Raw genomic sequence first — 18,942 nt, 5'->3', positions numbered from 1 at the left:
ACCCGATATTGCCGATACGGCCCGATTCTGGCCGAAATCGGCCCGATTCGGCGCGAATCGAAGCCGATTCGGCGCGAATCGAGCCGCGTCGGCGCGAATCCAGCCGATTCGGCTCGAATCCGAGAAAAAAAAAAAAAAAAACTCAGACGCGGCCGGACTCGCGGTCAACCGCGTCGGACGCCGCGTCCCGCGTCGCGCCGCGTCGGACTCGGGTGCGCCACCCTCCCAGCCGCGTCCGTGCTTTCTAGCTTACTTACCTCCCTCGTGTCCTCTTACTTCTTCATCCACGTCTCCTCATGGCTTCACAAACAATTCTCTCTCTCTCTTCAAACAAGTGCAAATACATCAACAACAACAACAACAACAACCACCCCAAGTCTCTAACTTTAAGACCCTTCAAACCCAGTTTTCTTTTTTTCAAATAGTATTAGAGGTGTAAGTTTTTTTTTTTTTTTAAATAGACATGAGGCTATATGTGTACGTGTTGGAGGCCAAGGACTTGAGTGTGAAGGACTCGTACGTGAAGCTTCAGGTTGAGAAGCACAAGTCCAAGACTAGGATTTTGAGGAACACCATGATGCCAGTTTGGAATGAAGAGTTTGTGTTCAGAGTCCATGACATGGATGAAGAGCTTGTTGTGTCTTTGTTTCACCATGATGATGAGCCTAGAGTGCTCCATGGCTCAAGGGATTTGGTGGGTCGGGTTCGAATTCCTGTCTGGTCCATTGCTGCTGAGGAAAATCATACCTTGCTGCCTACATGGTTTCCGCTTGAAAGGCCTAAGGCTGGGAAATTTATTAATGAAGATTATGGTTAGTACCTCTCTCAGTACTATTTCTTTTATTATGTTTTAAGCAATTGGTTTCAATATTGTGCAATAAGTCAATGGGAAATGTTAACAAATGCCAAATGCATTGGTTTAGGAACTATTTTTAGAAACATTTTATTGGAAAATGATTAAACAATTAATTGTGTTGATAATTTTTTATATTTCCAATAAAAATAGTGTCAAAACTTTCCTAAAATAGTTTATCAACAATTAAGGGCGTCCATTGATAGAATGATAACATTTGAAAAAAAATAAGTAGATAAATACAATTAGTGAGAAGCAAATTATGCATATTTCATGTATGAGAAGGACGCTTGGAAATTCCGTTCTTCTTTTCTACTCATGATTTAAGAGATCCAATTTTGTTGTCTTATGGTATAGGAAAAAGGTGACCCTCTTTCCTAATGTGAATTTATTATCTTAGGTAACAAAATGCACTATGGCTTTTGTCTAAGCTTGGATCCTGTTGTTTGCCCTTAAATTTGTAGTTTGCATATTGGTTATTACTTATTTGTAATTAACTCGAGGGACAGTATGTTAATGGCATAACATTTGAAGGCTAGATTGATGGAGTGGTCGTTGTCATGACCGGCTCTGTTGTCAATTCAATCAACGTTTGGATTTTGCTTTCTAGGCATCTTGGGGAACGTTTGTTTTAGGTTTGTCATAATTTTGCCCCTTGCATGCAGGGAAAATTCTTCTAACCATTTCTCTTCATGGAAAAGGCCATGATTCTTTGACCAAGCAACCCCATTATGTGCATTCAAATGTCAAAATCGAGGAGCCTAAAGAATTGGAAGGTCCTCATATATCAAGTCAGGACATAGTTGGCTCAAAAGCTCCAAGACGAAAGATGGCAGAAGGGAAAATTTTGATGAAGGCAGTTGCTAGTCGTCTAGAGAGGCTATTCAATAAGAATGAAGAAGCCCCAAGAAACGGTGATTCTATGGAGACGTCCAGTACATTATCTGATTATGAGGATTGCATGGAAGAACATCCCTCTACTTTTAGTTTTGAAGAGGGAATTGATACAATGCAGTCAAGAAACAATGGACAAGAAATGCCTGAAAACCTGCAGGGCGGCATTCTTCTAGATCAGATATATGCAGTACCACCCTATGATCTTAATGCATTTCTTTTTGTTCCCGATTCACAGTTTAGAAAAGAATTAGCTGAACTGCAGGGAACAATAGATGTGCAAGAGGGGTGTTGGATTTGGAAATCAGGAGAAACATCATGTCTGACACGAAATGTTTCCTACATAAAAGCTGCATCAAAGTTAGTCAAGGCTGTTAAGGCTACAGAGGAGCAAACCTATATAAGAGCAGGTGGAGGGGAATTTGCTGTATTAGTAAGTGTAAGTACACCTGAAGTTCCATATGGGAATACATTCAAGGTGGAATTGCTTTACAAGATAATGTCTGGACCAGCTTTATCCTCAGGAGAAGAATCCTCCCATCTTGTTTTGTCTTGGGGCATCAACTTTCTCCAAAACACAATGATGAGAGGTATGATTGAAGGAGGAGTTCGGCAGGGACTGAAAGAGAGCTTTGAGCAGTTTGCAAACTTGCTTGCTCAGAACTTTAAAACGTTGGATTCCATGAACTTATCCAACAAGGATGATGTGCTGGCAACTTTGCAAACAGAACATCAATCAGACTGGAATTTGACAACTGAATACTTCTGGAATTTCACTGTTGTTGCAACCATTGTTATGGTTTTGTATGTTCTAGTGCATATTCTACTTTCCGAGCCCAGGAAAATGCAAGGCTTGGAATTTAACGGAATTGATTTGCCAGACAACATTGAGGAGCTTATTACTTGTGGATTCTTATTCATTCAGTTGGAGCGAGTTTATAACATGATCTCACGCTTCATACAAGCTAGGTTTCAGAGAGGTAACAAATTATGCTACCTAGCTCATATCTTATTAACCAACTGGAATCTAAAGCACTTTCACACTCGGTGCCACTTTTCCAACTTTGACCTGGGATTCACTTATTTTTCACTTCGATTTATACAGGAAGTGATCATGGAGTTAAATCCCAAGGTGATGGTTGGGTTCTTACCATAGCTTTAATTGAAGGGATCAACTTAGCATCCTTGGAATCAACAGAGTTTTGCAATCCCTATGTGGTTTTCACCTGCAATGGTAAAACAAGAACAAGCTCTGTCCAGCTCCAACCTCGCGAGTCTCAATGGAATGGTGAGGCCATTAAATGCTGGATTTTTTCTATTGTTTTTGAATTATTTTTCCATTGACATGTGTTCCTCCAAATTTTACTGCATGACTGATCTTTATAAAATCATGCAGAGATACTTGAGTTTGATGCTATGGAAGAACCGCCATCAGTTTTAGATGTGGAAGTTTTTGATTTTGATTGTCCCTTTGACCAAACCCCCTCACTTGGGCATGCTGAGATCAATTTTGTAAAACACACATCTACTGAACTCGCGGACATGTGGGTGCCCCTTGAAGGAAAGTTTGCTCAGTCTTCTCAGTCAAAATTGCACTTGAGAATTTTTTTGGACAATAACAATGGAGTTGAAACAATTAGGGAGTATTTGACCAAGATGGAAAAGGAAGTTGGGAAGAAGGTAGGCACTTAATATACCTTCTTATTTGATTATCTTTTGTAATTTATGTGTGAATGCATATGATGAGATCTAGTCCAGTTTTATCCAACCTCTACTCATGCATAGCAATTTTTCTGTCATGGTGGTGCTAGTTATTTAGCATTTTGCTGTTGAACCTGCCAGCCTTTTAATTTTTCTGTTAGAATTGTCAATCTAATGGCTTGTTGGTTGCTTGACAGTTGAATCTACGATCACCTCACAAGAATTCAACATTCCAGAAACTGTTCGGCTTGCCACCAGAAGAGTTTCTCATCAGTGACTATGCATGCTCCCTGAAGAGAAAAATGCATCTACAGGTACTAGATATATTCACCATGGGAGTACGTGTCTGTTTAAGGAATGGTCTTAAACTAAACTCAGAGTGCACCAAAAAGTGAGCTTGTTAAAGTTGGTCTAGTGGTCTTATTAAGTAGACAGTTGCAGAGCTTAATCAAATACTATACAGTGATGAAGATGGCATTGACAATGATATGGTAACTTCTATCCATAAGGTGTATACAAGTTCCATGCATTGAACTCGTATTCATAGAATATTAAGCATATCTTGGCCATGTAATACGAAATCCCTCAATGCTGTACGAAAATAGAAATCAAAGACTAACTGAGTATTAAACTAACAAAGGACCTCATTGAAATAAATCAAAACCAGAATGGTATTATTTAAAATGCAAGAAGAACACAGTGAGATGATTTTATGCTTGGCGAAAGTCCCTCCCGTTTGTTTAGTTAAGAGTATAAAATAGTTCTAGTGGCCAACTCTACCAGATAGTATTTGCTTTTTAGTTTACCAGCTTATTTCTGTCTCTGTAACTTGAAGTTGGGGATGACTTTTGGTGCAGGGAAAGCTCTTTCTATCAGCAAGAATTGTGGGGTTTTATGCCAATTTATTTGGACATAAAACCAGTTTTTTCTTTCTTTGGGAGGATATTGAAGCAATCCAAGTGCTTCCTCCGACCCTGGCATCTGTGGGTAGCCCTACTTTGGTCTTAGTTCTACGGAAGGGTCGAGGTCTTGATGCAAGGCATGGTGCAAAATCTCAAGATGAAGAAGGCAGACTCAAATTTTATTTCCAATCATTTGTGTCATTCAATGTTGCTAGCAGGTAGTAGTGTAATGAAATGCTTCACAAAAGCATTCTCATAATTGAACTTAAAAAAAAAAAAATTATCTAATTTGCACACTTCTATAAATGTGAAATTTAATGATTCACCATGTTGTACTCATAGAACAATTATGGCATTGTGGAGAACAAGAACATTGTCCCCTGAGCAGAAAGAACAAATTGCGAAAGTGCAGGAGGATCAAGATGAGAGGTCCGTCACGCTTGAAGATGCAGGGTCCATTCTGGATGCTGAAGATGCATCCAGAATTGATGCAGGATCAAGTATGGAAGCTGAAGATGCAAATATATCCAAGTTTTACAATGCAGAACTTCCTGTCGATGTGAGTGGTCTATTCTCCCATTCGCTTGTCCATATCTTCATTAAGCATTCAAGATGGTCTTTCTCTAACATCTATTCTTGTTTTGAACCCAAATATTAAAACTTTAGATTCATGTCCATTAATAACACACACACTATTTCTTTAGAAGCTGCTAAGTTTGGCAGTTGGTGCTAACACTCCCTTGCCTTATTCACCCACCCCCCCCCCCCGGGCCCTCCCCTTTTCTCTTTGATGAACTCGTTTTTTGGTGCTGAAAGTTTGTCGGGTAGTGGTGCAGATAAAATCATTGATGGAAATGTTTGATGGAGGAAAGTTGGAGCATAAAATTATGGGAAAATCTGGTTGTCTTAATTATACAACTACCACATGGGATCCTGTGAAGCCTGATGTTTATGAACGACATCTGTCTTACAAGTTCAATCGCCATGTCTCAACTTTTGGAGGGGATGTCACATGCACACAACAAAAGTTTCCAATTGCTAAAAATGAAGGGTGGATTGTCAATGAAGTTATGGCTCTACATGGTGTCCCATTTGGCGATCACTTCCGTGTATGTGACAAAAACTTGGAAACTTTTAATCTTACAATCTGCCATTTATTGCTCCATTTTGTTTTCCGTCAACTTCTTGTGTACTTAATGAACCTAACAAAGTAACAAAGAATGAAATAGTTCTCTTCTTGTGGTGCCTTTTACATGCAGGTTCACTTCAGGTACCAAATTGAGAAATCTCCCCTTGCTCATTGCGCGTGTAAGTGTGATGTTTACATGGGTATTACCTGGCTTAAAAGCACCAAGTTTCAGGAGAGGATCACCCGGAACATAACCGAGAAGTTTACCAATAGACTGAAGGAGATATTTGAACTTGCTGAAATAGAGATTCTCTTTACAAACTCATCAGGATAGTTCCATTTGATACATATTACATACTTTGAGCTCCTGTCATTCAAAGTGCTTTTCTATGGAAAGCTGAAAGTGCATATTGTTGAAGTAAATACAAAACATTTTTAGAACAAAACATGTTCCAAGGAATTTTGCCAATTGTATCCAATGCTCTTAGTTACCATTTCATTCTTGTATTTCTTTTAATTTTGGATAGGATAGAATCACATAGAAAAATAGGACCCCATAGTTTTAGCCTTTTAGGACTAAGGCTTTGTTATTATTATCATTGTTGTTTTTTTTTTTTGTTCTTCTAGAGAATTATGATTTATTAGGTTTTGGATATTGAAAGAAGGTAGTCAAATAATCTATGTTAAGCATTGGTATTAACTTATACAAAAATTTCTGTCTATTTTAACATAAGAACCTATTTTTTCTATTTTACATACAGACTTTTCAAAACACATTATATCAAATTATCTGTTACACAACATTTCATTAAATTTATTATTTTTAAATTTTTTTTTTTTATTATACACCATTAATGTGAGTGTTGAGTGTTCTTAGGTACCAAACTATGCCGTGGAGTACTCGTCTATGTAAAGTGTAAACTATTCATAAAAGGCATTTGTTACCGTGTGCCCTAAAACTTCATAAAAAAGGTCTTTTAAGAACTCTTTGAAAATGTGTAGAGTTCTAGTGCGTTTCAAAGCAATTCTTGGCCGACACAAGTCAAGTGGGCCACAAAAGAGTGCCTTCTGGGGGGAGGCGAATGATTTCACCCCAAAAAGTCACCATCCCATATCACTCTGATTACGATAACATAAACTTTGGTTAAGTCTCAAAGTTGTCAATTCATCCACTTCATAGTCATTATGGGTGGAGTTACAAGTCACAACTGAGTCAGCACTAATCTACTTGCTCTAAACCTGTGGAGGTCCAATGAAAATAAATACAATCAATGACTAATCTTAAAGTTTAATCTTATGAATTTTCCCTAAACCTTATAACTCAATTGGTTAATACATTCCAATATTTCTAATAGAGACATTCAAGATTCAAATTTTCACACGCATAACAATCAAATTATAGAAAAAAAAAATCTTATAGATTTAGAATAAGACCTTTTTCTTTTTGGGCAACAAATAAGTTTTACTAGTTCCATCATGATTTTTCCCCCTTCATCATTCTTGTATGGGCTGCCACTGACCTATTAGAATCACGTCGCAAAGGTTTAAATTAATATAGATTTGGATTCGATGATGTTATATTAATTTCTCAATTTTTTATATTTTTCTTTTCATATACCCAACCCCTTCAAATCTAAAAACTGCTATGGAGAATGGGCATGCACTAGCAGTGACTAGCACAAATCTACATTGCCTTTTGGAACATCTCAAGGGAGTCATTATTGAAAATTAAAAAAATTGAATAAGCTCTCGGCTATTAATCATGCTTAAAGGGAGACCTAGCTAGGTCAAAACCAGCTTCTGGTTTTTTGAAAATGAATTTCTGCAGAAAAAAAAAAAAAAAAAAAAAATTTCACACCTATTAAGGTTATTTTTTTTAATAATTGTCATGTTCATCATTGGCACCGTTGCTATCAAAGAATATATTTTAACGATCAAAACATGGACAACGGATAGAGATTCAGATTTTAATGATAGAAAAAGTACGGAACTTTTTGATCTTTCAAAATTAATAACATTTCAATTTGTAAAAATAATTTCATCTAGCCATCTCTCATTTTTTTTTTTTTTTTTTGGTTAACCCAAATGCTTATTTTCACTGTAACATTCAGTTTCAAATCTCCACTAATTATTGAATTAAAAAAAAAAATTAAGATCGCGATTTCAAATCATGATTCTAGTTGTTTTTAGGTGATTTGTGTATCAATTGGTGCTTTATGATATTTTCATGAATATGTATTCATAAAATATGTTTTAATGTATAATAAACACATAATTTTTTAAAAAACATAATATTATTTATAAATTAAATATATATAATTTCATTTATGGAATAAAAAAAAATTAAAAATTGCACCACCAGAAATTTTTAGTCTATACTACTATTTAAGAGCTTTCCATTGCTTGGGATTCTCATTTTTTTTGTTCAAAAATACCCCTACACCGTTATGTTTAAGTAGAGACAAAATTAAATGATAATTTGATAAAAATACAACTCTAACTCTTACAAAAACACTGCCTAAAAATATAGCCACTCTCAGGTTGATTTTCAAATTACTTTATTCACTTACAAATTAAATTCTCGAAATAAAAATACAAGATTTTTTTTTTTTTTTTTTGGCTACAAAATAAAAATTATTATATTTGTCCATTTCTTGAAGTTAACCTCATGGCACATCTGATTGTATTAGTAGTTCTAAATATGTAATATTAATGAAAACTAGCCTCTGAGCACACACTCACCCTTGTGTTCAGAGGCTCTTCTATTTTTTTGGTAAAAATTAATTATTTGCATTTATTATAATTTGAGATTGTTACATTTTCCAATCACAAAAATAAATAGGGGTGTTATGAAAAAAATTATTTCATTCAAAACTCCTAACACTTATCACACCCCTAGGTATTTTTGTGATTGGAAAATGTAGTAATCCCAAATTATAATTGATGTTGTAAAAACGCGTTTTGCAGTCCAAGCCCAAGATATATGGGATCTTTGCCCAGTGAGCCCAGTACAATAAATTTGTAGAGAGTGAGTTAAAGAACTAGGCCGTAATGAATTGGACAACGGCTAGTATGGATTTAAATGATGATTAAACAAGAACAAGAAGCACTAATCTGAATCAATTCACTGTCCGAGGAGGTAAGTCTTTATATAAATCAGCTAAACTGAATACAAGTATAATTTTGATAGCTACAGTGTTCTCTTTCTATTTTTTCTATCCTTTTCTCATAGAGGGTCTCTTACATTATATAGCTCTCTTTGGACTATCTTGATCCTATACTTGTTAGTCATCTGAGCTCTTATTTGAGTATTTGTCCCATCAGACACCCTCTTTGGCTTTTTGTGAGTTGTGGTAGCCAAGACAACATTGTTCAGAGGTCTCCTCCACATAAATGCGGCCTGGAAAGTAGCTACAGTGCATTCAATGCGGTGGTAGCAGCTTTCCCTTAGATATTTTTAGGTTCCCCTCATTCTCGTATGTTCATGATGTACGTCCCTATCACTAGAGTTTCATGGAAGGTCACTCTGATAATTGGAATACATATTTGAGTTGTATTTATAGTATCCGAGATATTCCTCTTCGGACAACTTTCTCATTTGTATCTTACTCATTAAATACTGAGCCTGAATCGTTTATTTCCATTCGTTCTTCCTCAGACCACCCACGCTCTTGGACAGCTCTTGGACAAGGCTCAATGCCCAATATATAATTTGGGCCTTTAATCCTACAGATGCAAATTATTAACCTTTACCAAAAAAATAGAAGAGTCTCTAAGCACGTGCGTGAGCACATGCTCAAAGGCTAGTATTCCGTAATTATCAAAAAAAATTTGGCAATTTTGTTAATGCAGTGATTAATATTTTGATAATAGGAAGATAATGTTATAATTTTTCGCATAGCTTATAAATAGAAAAAAAAAATCAAAATAAATATAGCACTACTGATCTACTATTGTTCGTCTTTCACTCTATTTGTTGATATATTTGATTAAAATTCATCTGTTCATAATAAGATAATGAAGGCATAGCATCCATATACGATAGATTAAAAAAAAAAAAAAAAAAAAACCCTCTGCATTCCAGATCAACAATGAATCTCTTGGCTTATAGATAAATGTATTTGATGATAGATGGTGCTGGACCATATGATCTAAAGATCTAACTGTGGGGACACGATTTTAAACGACCCAAGGGTAACGTTGGGCTCGCATGTAAAGAACCCAAACAATATGATTTGTAGAGAGTGAGTTTGGAAAGGCCTACCCTTGAGCGCTGGGCAGCGGTCCGATCCTGGTTTCACGAGAGTTAATACAAAGGCAAGTTTGGACACTATGACTGAGCCTTACATCAATATGGTTTGAGAGGTTTGGCTCCTCGGAATTAGTCCGAGGAGCATTACATTCTCACCATCCTTCCTCCTTTTCTTTCTTTTGCTCCTTTTTCCGGGGGCCTCCCCTTCTTTGTCTCAGCTCTCTTTCCCTTTTATACTAGTATTCACTTCCCGTTCTTCACCTACGTGTCCGTTTCTCCTCGTTTGGGGTAGTTACTCGTCTTGTCAATCCATACGTCAGAGTGGTTGGGAAAAAGCTGGATAGCATGGTATGAGTATGGGCTTGTCAGGCGCTGGGCTCCACATTAAGGTGTTGGCAGCTTTCTCCCTTGTGCTGCTCTTGTACTGAATCTGTCCTTTTCTTCAGGCGTTTTTGTGAGATGTTGGACGTGAAGTCGTCCTCGGCCACATCCTTGGGCCTTAAAGGAGCTTTCATTGCGCGTCCTTGGCAGTAGGGCTCTTCGGCCTGGGCTTTAGGCCCTTAATACAAAGTGGGCTGGGACCTCAGATTTCGGGCCCCACACTAACTACTTCCTAATGGCGCATGATCTCCATAATTTTTGAAGTCCAACTTGTTGATTGAAGACCATGAAGTGCAGATTCAAAGTCCCATCGAAGATTGAAGCTAGTGTAGGGGTGAGGGGATAAAGCTCATCATCATAGGCATCTGATGAACTTGCTGAGTAACCACCTTCAGCAAACAGGGGCGGCTTAATGCATTTGGGGGCCTAAGGCGAAAATTAATTATCTTATATTAGATGCAAAATTACTATTGTAAGGACTCAATTTGTAACGACCATAAAATGATATTGGGTTCGCACGTAAAAATGTCCAAACAATATAATTTGTAGAGCGTGGGTTTGAAAGGCTAGGCCTTAGTCACCGGACGGTAGTTGGTCATAGTGTTCATACAAATTTAAACCATGTTCGCTCGAGGAGTCTTCCTCCTCGATACGGTCTGAGAGGCTCTGGTTCTTGGCCTTTTTTCCCAACCCCCTTCTGGACTACTTACTTTTCCTTTTATATTAGCTTTCACTCCCCTTCCAACGTCCACGTGTAGGTTTAACTTTCCAGAACTGATACTTGTCCCATCAGCCCATACCCAGAGTGGTTGGGGGGGTTGTAAAAGCTGAAAAGCATTGCTCTGACTAACTCAGAGTATTTAATGGCAATAATGGCAGCCTTTCTTTTGTCCTTTGTGCCATACTGTCCAGGGCTCCTTTATCTATCAATGCGGATGTACTCAAATCTTCCCAAAACTGTTCCTATATCGTTCTGGCCCTTTCTTTTAGGAGGGCTTTAGGGATGTCGAGGACAGAGTCATCCTCGGCTATGTCTCAAGGCTACTTGGACTTTTATTGTATGTTCTCGGTTATATCCCACCTCGGCTCGGGCCTTGGGCCCTAAGGTAAACTGGGCCAGGGTCACAATTTCTTTGGCCCCACAACTACTAATTAATATGAACTACATAAAATTTTTTTCTTTTTTTAGAAAATTTATAGATAGAAAAAGTTTAACAAAATTTTTTATACTTGTTGATGTGATAAATTGATAGTGGTAAGTAAAAAAGCGGTATTAGTGGTAGACTTAGATGAGAACTAGTAAAAGTTTGCTAACTCAACTTTTATTATTATTTTTTTTAAGAAGTGCAACATTCACAATATTTTTTACAATAAATTCTAGATTTTAAGTTGTTTGTTGTTTTCTATTTGAAAATATCACTATAATTATTTTTTTGTCATCAATAACAACCTACTACTTGACATTAGTTGCAAAAGTATTGTGAAAAATATCGTAGACGTTGCATTTTTCTCTCTTTTTTATTTGTTTTTTCATCTGATAAAAAAATATTATTTTATTTATTGATTATAAATAATCCTATTGGTTAAAATTTGGGAGCCTTTTTTTTACTTGAGGCTTTAGGCAACCGCATTTCTTGCTCTAGCATTCAGCCGGCTCTGTCAGCAAAAACCAAAAATAGTTGGCAACCTAACAGCCAAATAAAATATTTCAACCCAAAAAAAGAAAAAGAAAAAACCATCAATTAAAATACCACTTTTAGCGTTTTTTATTTATGTATTATACAAATCATGTGTTCTGGACCTTTTGGTTTGTCCGGGTGCAGAGACCAAGAGAGAAAAATTAATGCATTCTCTAGAATATCTTCCACTACATGAGTGAATGAAGTACTTCCCAAACAAAAATTGTCTTAGTAGAGAAGGATCTCAACCTCACCATCCAACTTTCTCCAACAAGTTCATCTGTTCCTTTGCAATCTTACTGGACTTCCTCAACTCACGGTGTTTGTTTAAGGAACCTTTGTTTCACCCATCATAAACAACACTTTATGCACACTTCTATGTCTCTGCAAATCAAAAAGAGATGATAATAAAAGATCTTATTTATTATTTTATAAGAAAAATAAAAGAAAGCCCAAGAGCAAAATATTACTTTAAACGTGACAAAGGCACATAACCTATAATGCATGAAAGTGGAAAAAGTTAATAAAAGGCATTGAAAAAAAAAATTTAATTGCAAATGAGGATTGTGGATGAGTATTTCTTGGTTGGGATGAGGAGGGAAAATAATCAAAATATTATTGTCAATGGATAAGGAAGAGAAATTGAATAGATGAGGTAGTAACTGTTTGCAAGTTTTGTAGTTTCCTGAAAGTGATGGTAGTAGGTAGTTTCTAAAGTTGCAAAAGACGTGAAGAGTGGAGTTATTCAAATTAGTGTCTCGGTATGAAATATTTCATATATCCTTCTCTCAAATTTTAGAAGCGAAATAAGGTAAAATATATTGAAGGGCTATGTGTGTCATTTCATGAAAATTACTTTTATGCCCTTATTGCTTTGTATTGTGATGAGATAATATTTTAGTGGGATTTTTAACAGGAAAAAAATTATACCAAGTAACTTCCTGAATCCAATTAATATATACAGATTAATATATAAAAAACGTGTAAATCTAAATGGAAAATTATGATACTATAAAGGTTTGCTAACAGATAGGTTTCTAAAAAAACAAAAAAACAAAAAAACAAAAAAAAAAAGAAATTGGTAACAGACGGCAACGAAACCCCACCCCAAGTCACACGCTTTCTAGATCAACCGAATTCCCCGAACCGCCACGTGGAAATCAAAACCCCACAAATGCTAAATCAAGGGTCTCACAGCGTTTCTTTTGTCAAATCCTAACCGTCAATTCCATGTCTTTCGGGTGACTTTATCATTCCCCTCCTCATTCTGTTATTATCCACGCCCATTGTTTCAATCCACACTCACTCTCTCTTCCAGTTTTTAACGTTCAAAAAACTCCATACCAAAATCACTCCCAAAAAAAATGGATCCGAATCCGAAAAGTTTTCCGATTCTCTCTTATGTTTTGGCCCGACTTCCTTCTCTCGGACCCGGCTCCAAACCCGGAATTTCTACGTCCGAAGTCGATATCGAACAGCCAGCCTCGCCGCCGTTGAAATCGCTAGTACCACCGCCGTCTTCTTCGTCGTCGGGCGATCCGTCTTCGTCTTCCTCGGCGGCGGTGCAAATCGAAGATGACATGCCTCACTTGGCACACCCGAAGGTGCTCGCTTCGATGACCCGGGCGATCTCCGACGTGTCGCAGACCCGATCCGTGCTGAAAACCCTAGGTCCGCGACCGGACCACGAGGCCGTCGATAAGGCAAGAGCGAAGCTCATGGATATCGAGGCTAGCCTCGCGAAGCAGCTCGAGGAGAACGTGCTGTCTCCTCGGCCGTCCGACGTGGACAGGCTGGAGTGGCGGGCGCACCTGTCGGAGCGCGAGAACGAGTGTAGGAAAGCGGCGGAGAAGGAGAAGCAGGTGTACAAGGCGGTGATTCAGCTCGAGGAGATGCACGATGCGTACGAGAGGCTTCTGAAGGAGGCAGAGGAGCGGCTCGTGAAGATTTACAGGCAGGCGGAGGATTCGGCGGCGACGGCGACGGCGACGGCGACGGAGGAGTTTGATGAGAACGCGGAGGAGGATGAGGTGGTGAATGAGGAGCCGAATGAGGATGTGATTGGGCTTTTGCATGAGGCTTCCGGGAAAGGAGTGGAGCGGGTCAATCTGTCGGGTCGGAGGCTCCGGTTCTTGCCCGAGGCTTTCGGCCGGATTCGGAGCCTCGTTGTGCTTGACGTTTCGAGTAATCAGCTTGAGGTAATGTTGTTTTCTGTTTCTATTTATAGCGTTTTGATTAAGTTTGTGATTATATGATTTCTCTGATTTCAAAGTTTGCTTTTAGAATTCAATTAAGCTTTATGATTGTATTAAGGGTTCGTTTGGTTAGGCATTTTGGAAGCTAAAAGTGCGTTTTTAAAACCCAAAACACCGTTTTGCAACCACTTATAGGCATTTTGGAAGCTAAAAGCGCGTTCTTGAAACCCAAAACACCGTTTTGCAACAGCTTATACAAACCACCTTAAGTAGGAGTTTGCTGAAGAATTATAATTTGAAATGTAAAAGATCCAAAAAATATGGTAAAGTATTGTAGTTTGAAATGTTCAAACAAAGAGAGATTTTTCAACCCCTTGAAAAATATGGGTTTTCTTCTCTCTACAAATGGTTCATATAACACAATGTAGAGTTACGTTCCAGATAAAATATTTATGTAATATCAAGATTTTACCAAAAGAAGCAATCTACACAGAAAATGTGGTTTTCTTTGGCACCAAGTACTCTTCTGTGGAAAATGACTTCTAAATGTACCCCTTTATTTATCATAATAAGAACGAACAATAAATTTAGCCCGCATGGGATATCCTGATTGGTAGGCCTTGGGGTGTGCTCCCTCAAGGTTCTGGGATTGAGTATCGGGATTATTCGATGCATGGTTCTTGTGGGTGGGGTCGTGCATTTGGGGTTGATACGGGTCGCGTGGGTCCAAATTGCTTTACCTTGCAGAGGTTCTTAGTAATCAAAAAAGTTTATCTTCACTGTTCAACTCCATCTCATCGAGTCTAATTGTCTATCAAAAGTAATATCAGAGTACAATGAATCCATAGAAAAATCCATCTGTGCTAAATTCAATCATGGAATGCTCTAACGAATCAGTAGATCTAATAGCGAGATCTATCCTCCTTTATTGCAAACAGCAGAGAAGATACCATGTAAGATCTTCTAATCGCTTTAGAAGTCCTAAACGGTTGGTTTTTGTGGGAGAGCACACCTCATTCCTATGCACTAAAATGAATCAAATTTGAATTATTCATCTCTCCCACCCTATAGAAAATTCTGATGAATCTTTCCTATTCTTTTAGCTACATGTGTAGGAATATTAAACAAAAAGGAAGTTGGTTGGAAGGTTATATAATGTGGTTGTAAGTAAGGTTATATGACTTCCCTTAGACAAATATGATTTTTCCTACTTATTGATAAAAAGATTAGGATCAATTGAAGACTCCAAATTTTTGGCACTAAGGCTTGGTTGTTGTTGTATTGATGAAAAGATATGGGAGAATCACTTGAGATTATTTGTTCATGTGCAAAGGAGAGCAATTAATGTACCAATAAGGAACAAAGTTGATTCAAGTTGAGAGAATGAAAACAAGGTGAAGGAAGACCTAAACTAGCATTAGTAGTAGTAAAAAAGGACATGTCAATTGAGGTGGTGATAGAAAGTATGATTTTGGATAGTCTAGAATTAAGAAAAAGAATATATGTGGTTGACCATGATTAGTATGTTGAGGATACATAACCAAGATACATAACCGAGCCAAGTTTTGGGACTTAGGCTTGGTTGTTGTTGTTGTTGTAACTAATCTTTTCTCCATCCTTTCATGAACCATGTTTCAAACTGCAATATTTTTATATTATGAACCCACCTTATAGCCCAATAGTGCAGCCAACACAGCCAGATTTTCAACATCCCCCACAGTTACCATCTTGCCTTTACTCAAGTTGATAGCTACCTGTAACTGCTTTCAAACATAAGAGTGTAGCACAGATGTGCTTTAGAAGCCAAAGAATCACAAAACAAAATCGTATCACCAGGTGCGAACTTGTTAGAGCTTCTCTATTTCCTCAATGATACCTCCTTCCACAGCCTTCTCATCAACATACAACTCAAGATCTCCATAATTAGAATAAACAACAAAGAAGATAAAGATCTCCTCATCTCAACTCTTTAGTACAGTACTATTAAAAAACCTGAGGGGGTATCATTAATTAACACTAAAAATCTCACAGTAGAGATACAAAATGCAATCTACTTCCTCCACTTCTCTCCAAAACCTAAAGGCTCAAGTACAGAAAGTTAAAAACTATTCGCTATACTAGCATAAGAAATCCCAGTGGTTTGGCTTATCAAAAATAAAAAGAAGAAATCCCAGTGGTTTGGAATTATAAGAAAACAAAGGTAAAATAAATAATGTCTGTGTTCAAACGCTTTAAATATGTTGAGGCTTGGTTACATCAGTAACAACTCATCTTGTACATATTTTCAGCAACTTTTCTGGCTTAAGTTTCACCTTTAAAGGTCCATTTCCATATTTCTTTGTTTTTTCCCCTCCAAATATCCAAAGGTTGACCCTTTCACCTGAATTTCCTCTTCTTCTCGTTTTTTTTTTTTTTTTTTTTTTTTTTTTTTTCTTGTTAAATGATATGCTTCATGTTGTTTTGTACTTGCCTGCTGTTGTGCCAACCTTCAAGGCTTAAAAAGAGTCAACATGGTGCAATCATACTAGGCAAGATAGGATCATAGTACCATGGGTGTAATCTGGTCAAGAGACAGTGAATGTGGCTCATGGTTCACAAACCTCTTTCTTCCTGTTATTGTTTTCACAAGGGTTTTATGTAGAATAACTGAAAGCATTAGTGTACCATGGACAAGTAATTATCAGCGTTCAATTATTTGGGACCAGCAAGGAATTTATTAGATTGTGAAATCCTTGAACAGAGATGTTCCAGTTTCTGAAATGTGCAATCATTTGTTGATCCAATAGTATATTAGAGTAGCATATCATACTTGTTACTCACTGTTTATTATTATTTATCAATAAGCATACTGGTTACTCACTTTTAAGTGTCTTACGCTTCCAATTTAACCACATATAAGCTTTAGAACAATCATTTTCTGTTCATGTCTATGTTGAAGCTTATTAACAAATATTTTCCTCTTTCTTGATTTTTAGTATATTATGTAAGTAACTTCTTTTTTGTGAAAATTGATCAGTAATGGGACCATGAACGCTTTCCCACCCCTGAAATCTGCACTCATATTTGCTGGACATTAATATTTTTTGTATATATCAGTTATAATTGTTTAACACAAACGTCTCTTTGCATCATTTCTTCTTCTTTTTTTCTTTTTTCTTTTTTTTTTTTTAATAAAAAAAAATCAAGTATTGGATGATTAACTTATCACAATGCACCGAGAATAGTTTACTAGGTTTATTGCTGTCCCTAATTAATTTTTGTGTGAAAGTAACAGTTCATCCCTGACTCCATAGCGGGACTAGAAAATCTAGAGGAGCTTAACGCCGCATCTAATCTTTTGGAGATACTGCCTGATTCTATTGGATTGTTGCAAAAATTGAAAATTCTGAATGTCTCAGGAAACAAGCTAGTTGCCCTTCCTGACACCATCTGTCATTGCAGGTAATTATTATTGCCAAAGAAAAGGGGGGGAAAAAAATTTAAGTAACACATGTTTTTCCTCTACCTTTTGAAATGTTTAGTTTTATTTCTTGAATAATTCAGGTCATTGGTGGAGTTAGATGTGAGCTTCAACAATCTTGCATATTTGCCAACAAACATCGGTTATGAATTGGTATTTCTACAAAAGCTTTCAATCCAGTTGAACAAGATTCGTTCCCTTCCCTCTTCTGTATGTGAGATGAAGTCTTTACGCTCTCTCGATGCTCATTTCAATGAGCTCCATGCCCTCCCATCTATGATTGGAAAATTGACTAGCCTGGAAATTCTCAACCTCAGCAGTAACTTTAGTGACCTGACAGAACTTCCTGACACTTTTGGCGATTTGACTAACCTCAAGGAACTTGATCTCAGCAACAACCAAATTCATGCTCTTCCTGATACATTTGGTCGGCTTGATAATTTGACCAAACTCAACCTGGAGCAAAATCCTCTTGTAATCCCACCAGCGGAGGTTGTCAAGGAAGGGGTTGAAGCTATCAAAGTTTTCATGGCTAAGAGGTGGCTAGATATTCTGGTGGAGGAAGAAAGGAAAAGCATGCTTGAAATGCAAGAACAGAGTCAGACTGGTTGGTTGACTCGCAGCACCTCCTGGTTGAAAAATTATGTTACAAATGTTTCAGAATACTTGGGATCTCCCAGGGGGGGATCTCCTAAAGACCCATTTCTTGATCAGCAGCTATGATGCTCTGATAATTCATGACTCGTTTCGAGTGTCACACTTTTCTTCGCTCAAATGCCAAAGCTAAGGAATATCAAACTGGTGGCTTTGGTCTGCTGCAATTTTTGTACTTGTTTCTTTTCTACTGCATCCATATCAAGCTTGAGGGTGATGAATATCTACTAAATTTTGTTCTTTTTTTTCCAGTTCAAATGTTGGGAAATATGAGTTTTGTAGGAAAAAATAATAGGTAGCCTGATGTGCATCCTGTTTCTGATGACAACAGTTGAATGCTTATAGTTGTACTTGTACATTCACTAAATCTGGAGTGCCAAATTTTGGCACCAATCTTGCAATTTTCATTACCTTAATCAAAATTGTTTCAACTGCTTTTATAGAACATCATGCATCGAGGGCTATCTCATCACTCTTATAAATTGGCTCATCAATGAAATTATCAGAAACGTATTTATAGCTTTTGTATCCGAGATGGGTATTTTCAATTGCTACTAAAAAGGATGTCCAATAAATTTGGGCCGTTAAAATTTCTTTGCTTTTTTCTGTTGTTGTTGTTGTCTTCTCTTAAATATATGCTTGTAAATTGTAACATATATATATATATATATATATATATATATAGATTACTATCCATAGGGTGCTTTCTCAAAAAAAAAGAAAAAAAGAAAAAAAGAATCTATCCATAGGGTGATCTGATCTGATTTTTTTTTTTCCAAGTATTTTGTCTTCACATGTACATATTTTGAAAAATATTCTCATCAAATCTCTACTTTCCTATT

General features: G+C 37.1%; 2 protein-coding genes across 4 annotated transcripts; both read left to right on the top strand.

Moving 5' to 3' along the window:
- Positions 1 to 266: 266 nt before the first annotated feature.
- LOC115965969 (C2 and GRAM domain-containing protein At5g50170) lies at positions 267 to 5,973 on the top strand. Of its 3 annotated transcripts, XM_031085295.1 has the most exons (9): positions 272 to 812; positions 1,519 to 2,727; positions 2,853 to 3,035; positions 3,144 to 3,427; positions 3,646 to 3,762; positions 4,306 to 4,568; positions 4,693 to 4,909; positions 5,187 to 5,459; positions 5,610 to 5,973. In XM_031085295.1, the coding sequence occupies exons 1-9, from the start codon at positions 464 to 466 to the stop codon at positions 5,811 to 5,813; spliced, it is 3,099 nt and encodes a 1,032-aa protein (XP_030941155.1). In that variant the 5' UTR covers positions 272 to 463; the 3' UTR covers positions 5,814 to 5,973. The 3 variants fall into 3 exon arrangements, with proteins under 3 accessions (XP_030941157.1, XP_030941156.1, XP_030941155.1); XM_031085297.1 differs by lacking the exon at positions 5,610 to 5,973 and having other exon boundaries at positions 267 to 812; positions 5,179 to 5,251; XM_031085296.1 differs by lacking the exon at positions 5,610 to 5,973 and having other exon boundaries at positions 268 to 812; positions 5,167 to 5,243.
- A 7,110-nt stretch (positions 5,974 to 13,083) lies between these two features.
- Positions 13,084 to 18,545, top strand: LOC115963590 (plant intracellular Ras-group-related LRR protein 1-like). The gene is made up of 3 exons (XM_031082657.1): positions 13,084 to 13,989; positions 17,261 to 17,427; positions 17,530 to 18,545. The coding sequence occupies exons 1-3, from the start codon at positions 13,156 to 13,158 to the stop codon at positions 18,167 to 18,169; spliced, it is 1,641 nt and encodes a 546-aa protein (XP_030938517.1). The 5' UTR covers positions 13,084 to 13,155; the 3' UTR covers positions 18,170 to 18,545.
- Positions 18,546 to 18,942: the final 397 nt, after the last annotated feature.

Source organism: Quercus lobata, chromosome 10 (genome assembly GCF_001633185.2).
Source record: "Quercus lobata isolate SW786 chromosome 10, ValleyOak3.0 Primary Assembly, whole genome shotgun sequence".
Taxonomy (NCBI): domain Eukaryota; kingdom Viridiplantae; phylum Streptophyta; class Magnoliopsida; order Fagales; family Fagaceae; genus Quercus; species Quercus lobata.
This window is presented reverse-complemented; position numbering and strand designations above follow the sequence as displayed.

Coding starts and splice junctions, on each gene's coding strand:
- LOC115965969 (XM_031085295.1), top strand. CDS start 464: ATGAGGCTATATGTGTACGTGTTGGAGGCCAAGGACTTGAGTGTGAAG. Junction 3,036..3,143: donor TCGCGAGTCTCAATGGAATG/GTGAGGCCATTA, acceptor AAAATCATGCAG/AGATACTTGAGTTTGATGCT. Junction 3,428..3,645: donor AAAAGGAAGTTGGGAAGAAG/GTAGGCACTTAA, acceptor GTTGCTTGACAG/TTGAATCTACGATCACCTCA.
- LOC115963590 (XM_031082657.1), top strand. CDS start 13,156: ATGGATCCGAATCCGAAAAGTTTTCCGATTCTCTCTTATGTTTTGGCC. Junction 13,990..17,260: donor TTTCGAGTAATCAGCTTGAG/GTAATGTTGTTT, acceptor TGAAAGTAACAG/TTCATCCCTGACTCCATAGC. Junction 17,428..17,529: donor GACACCATCTGTCATTGCAG/GTAATTATTATT, acceptor TGAATAATTCAG/GTCATTGGTGGAGTTAGATG.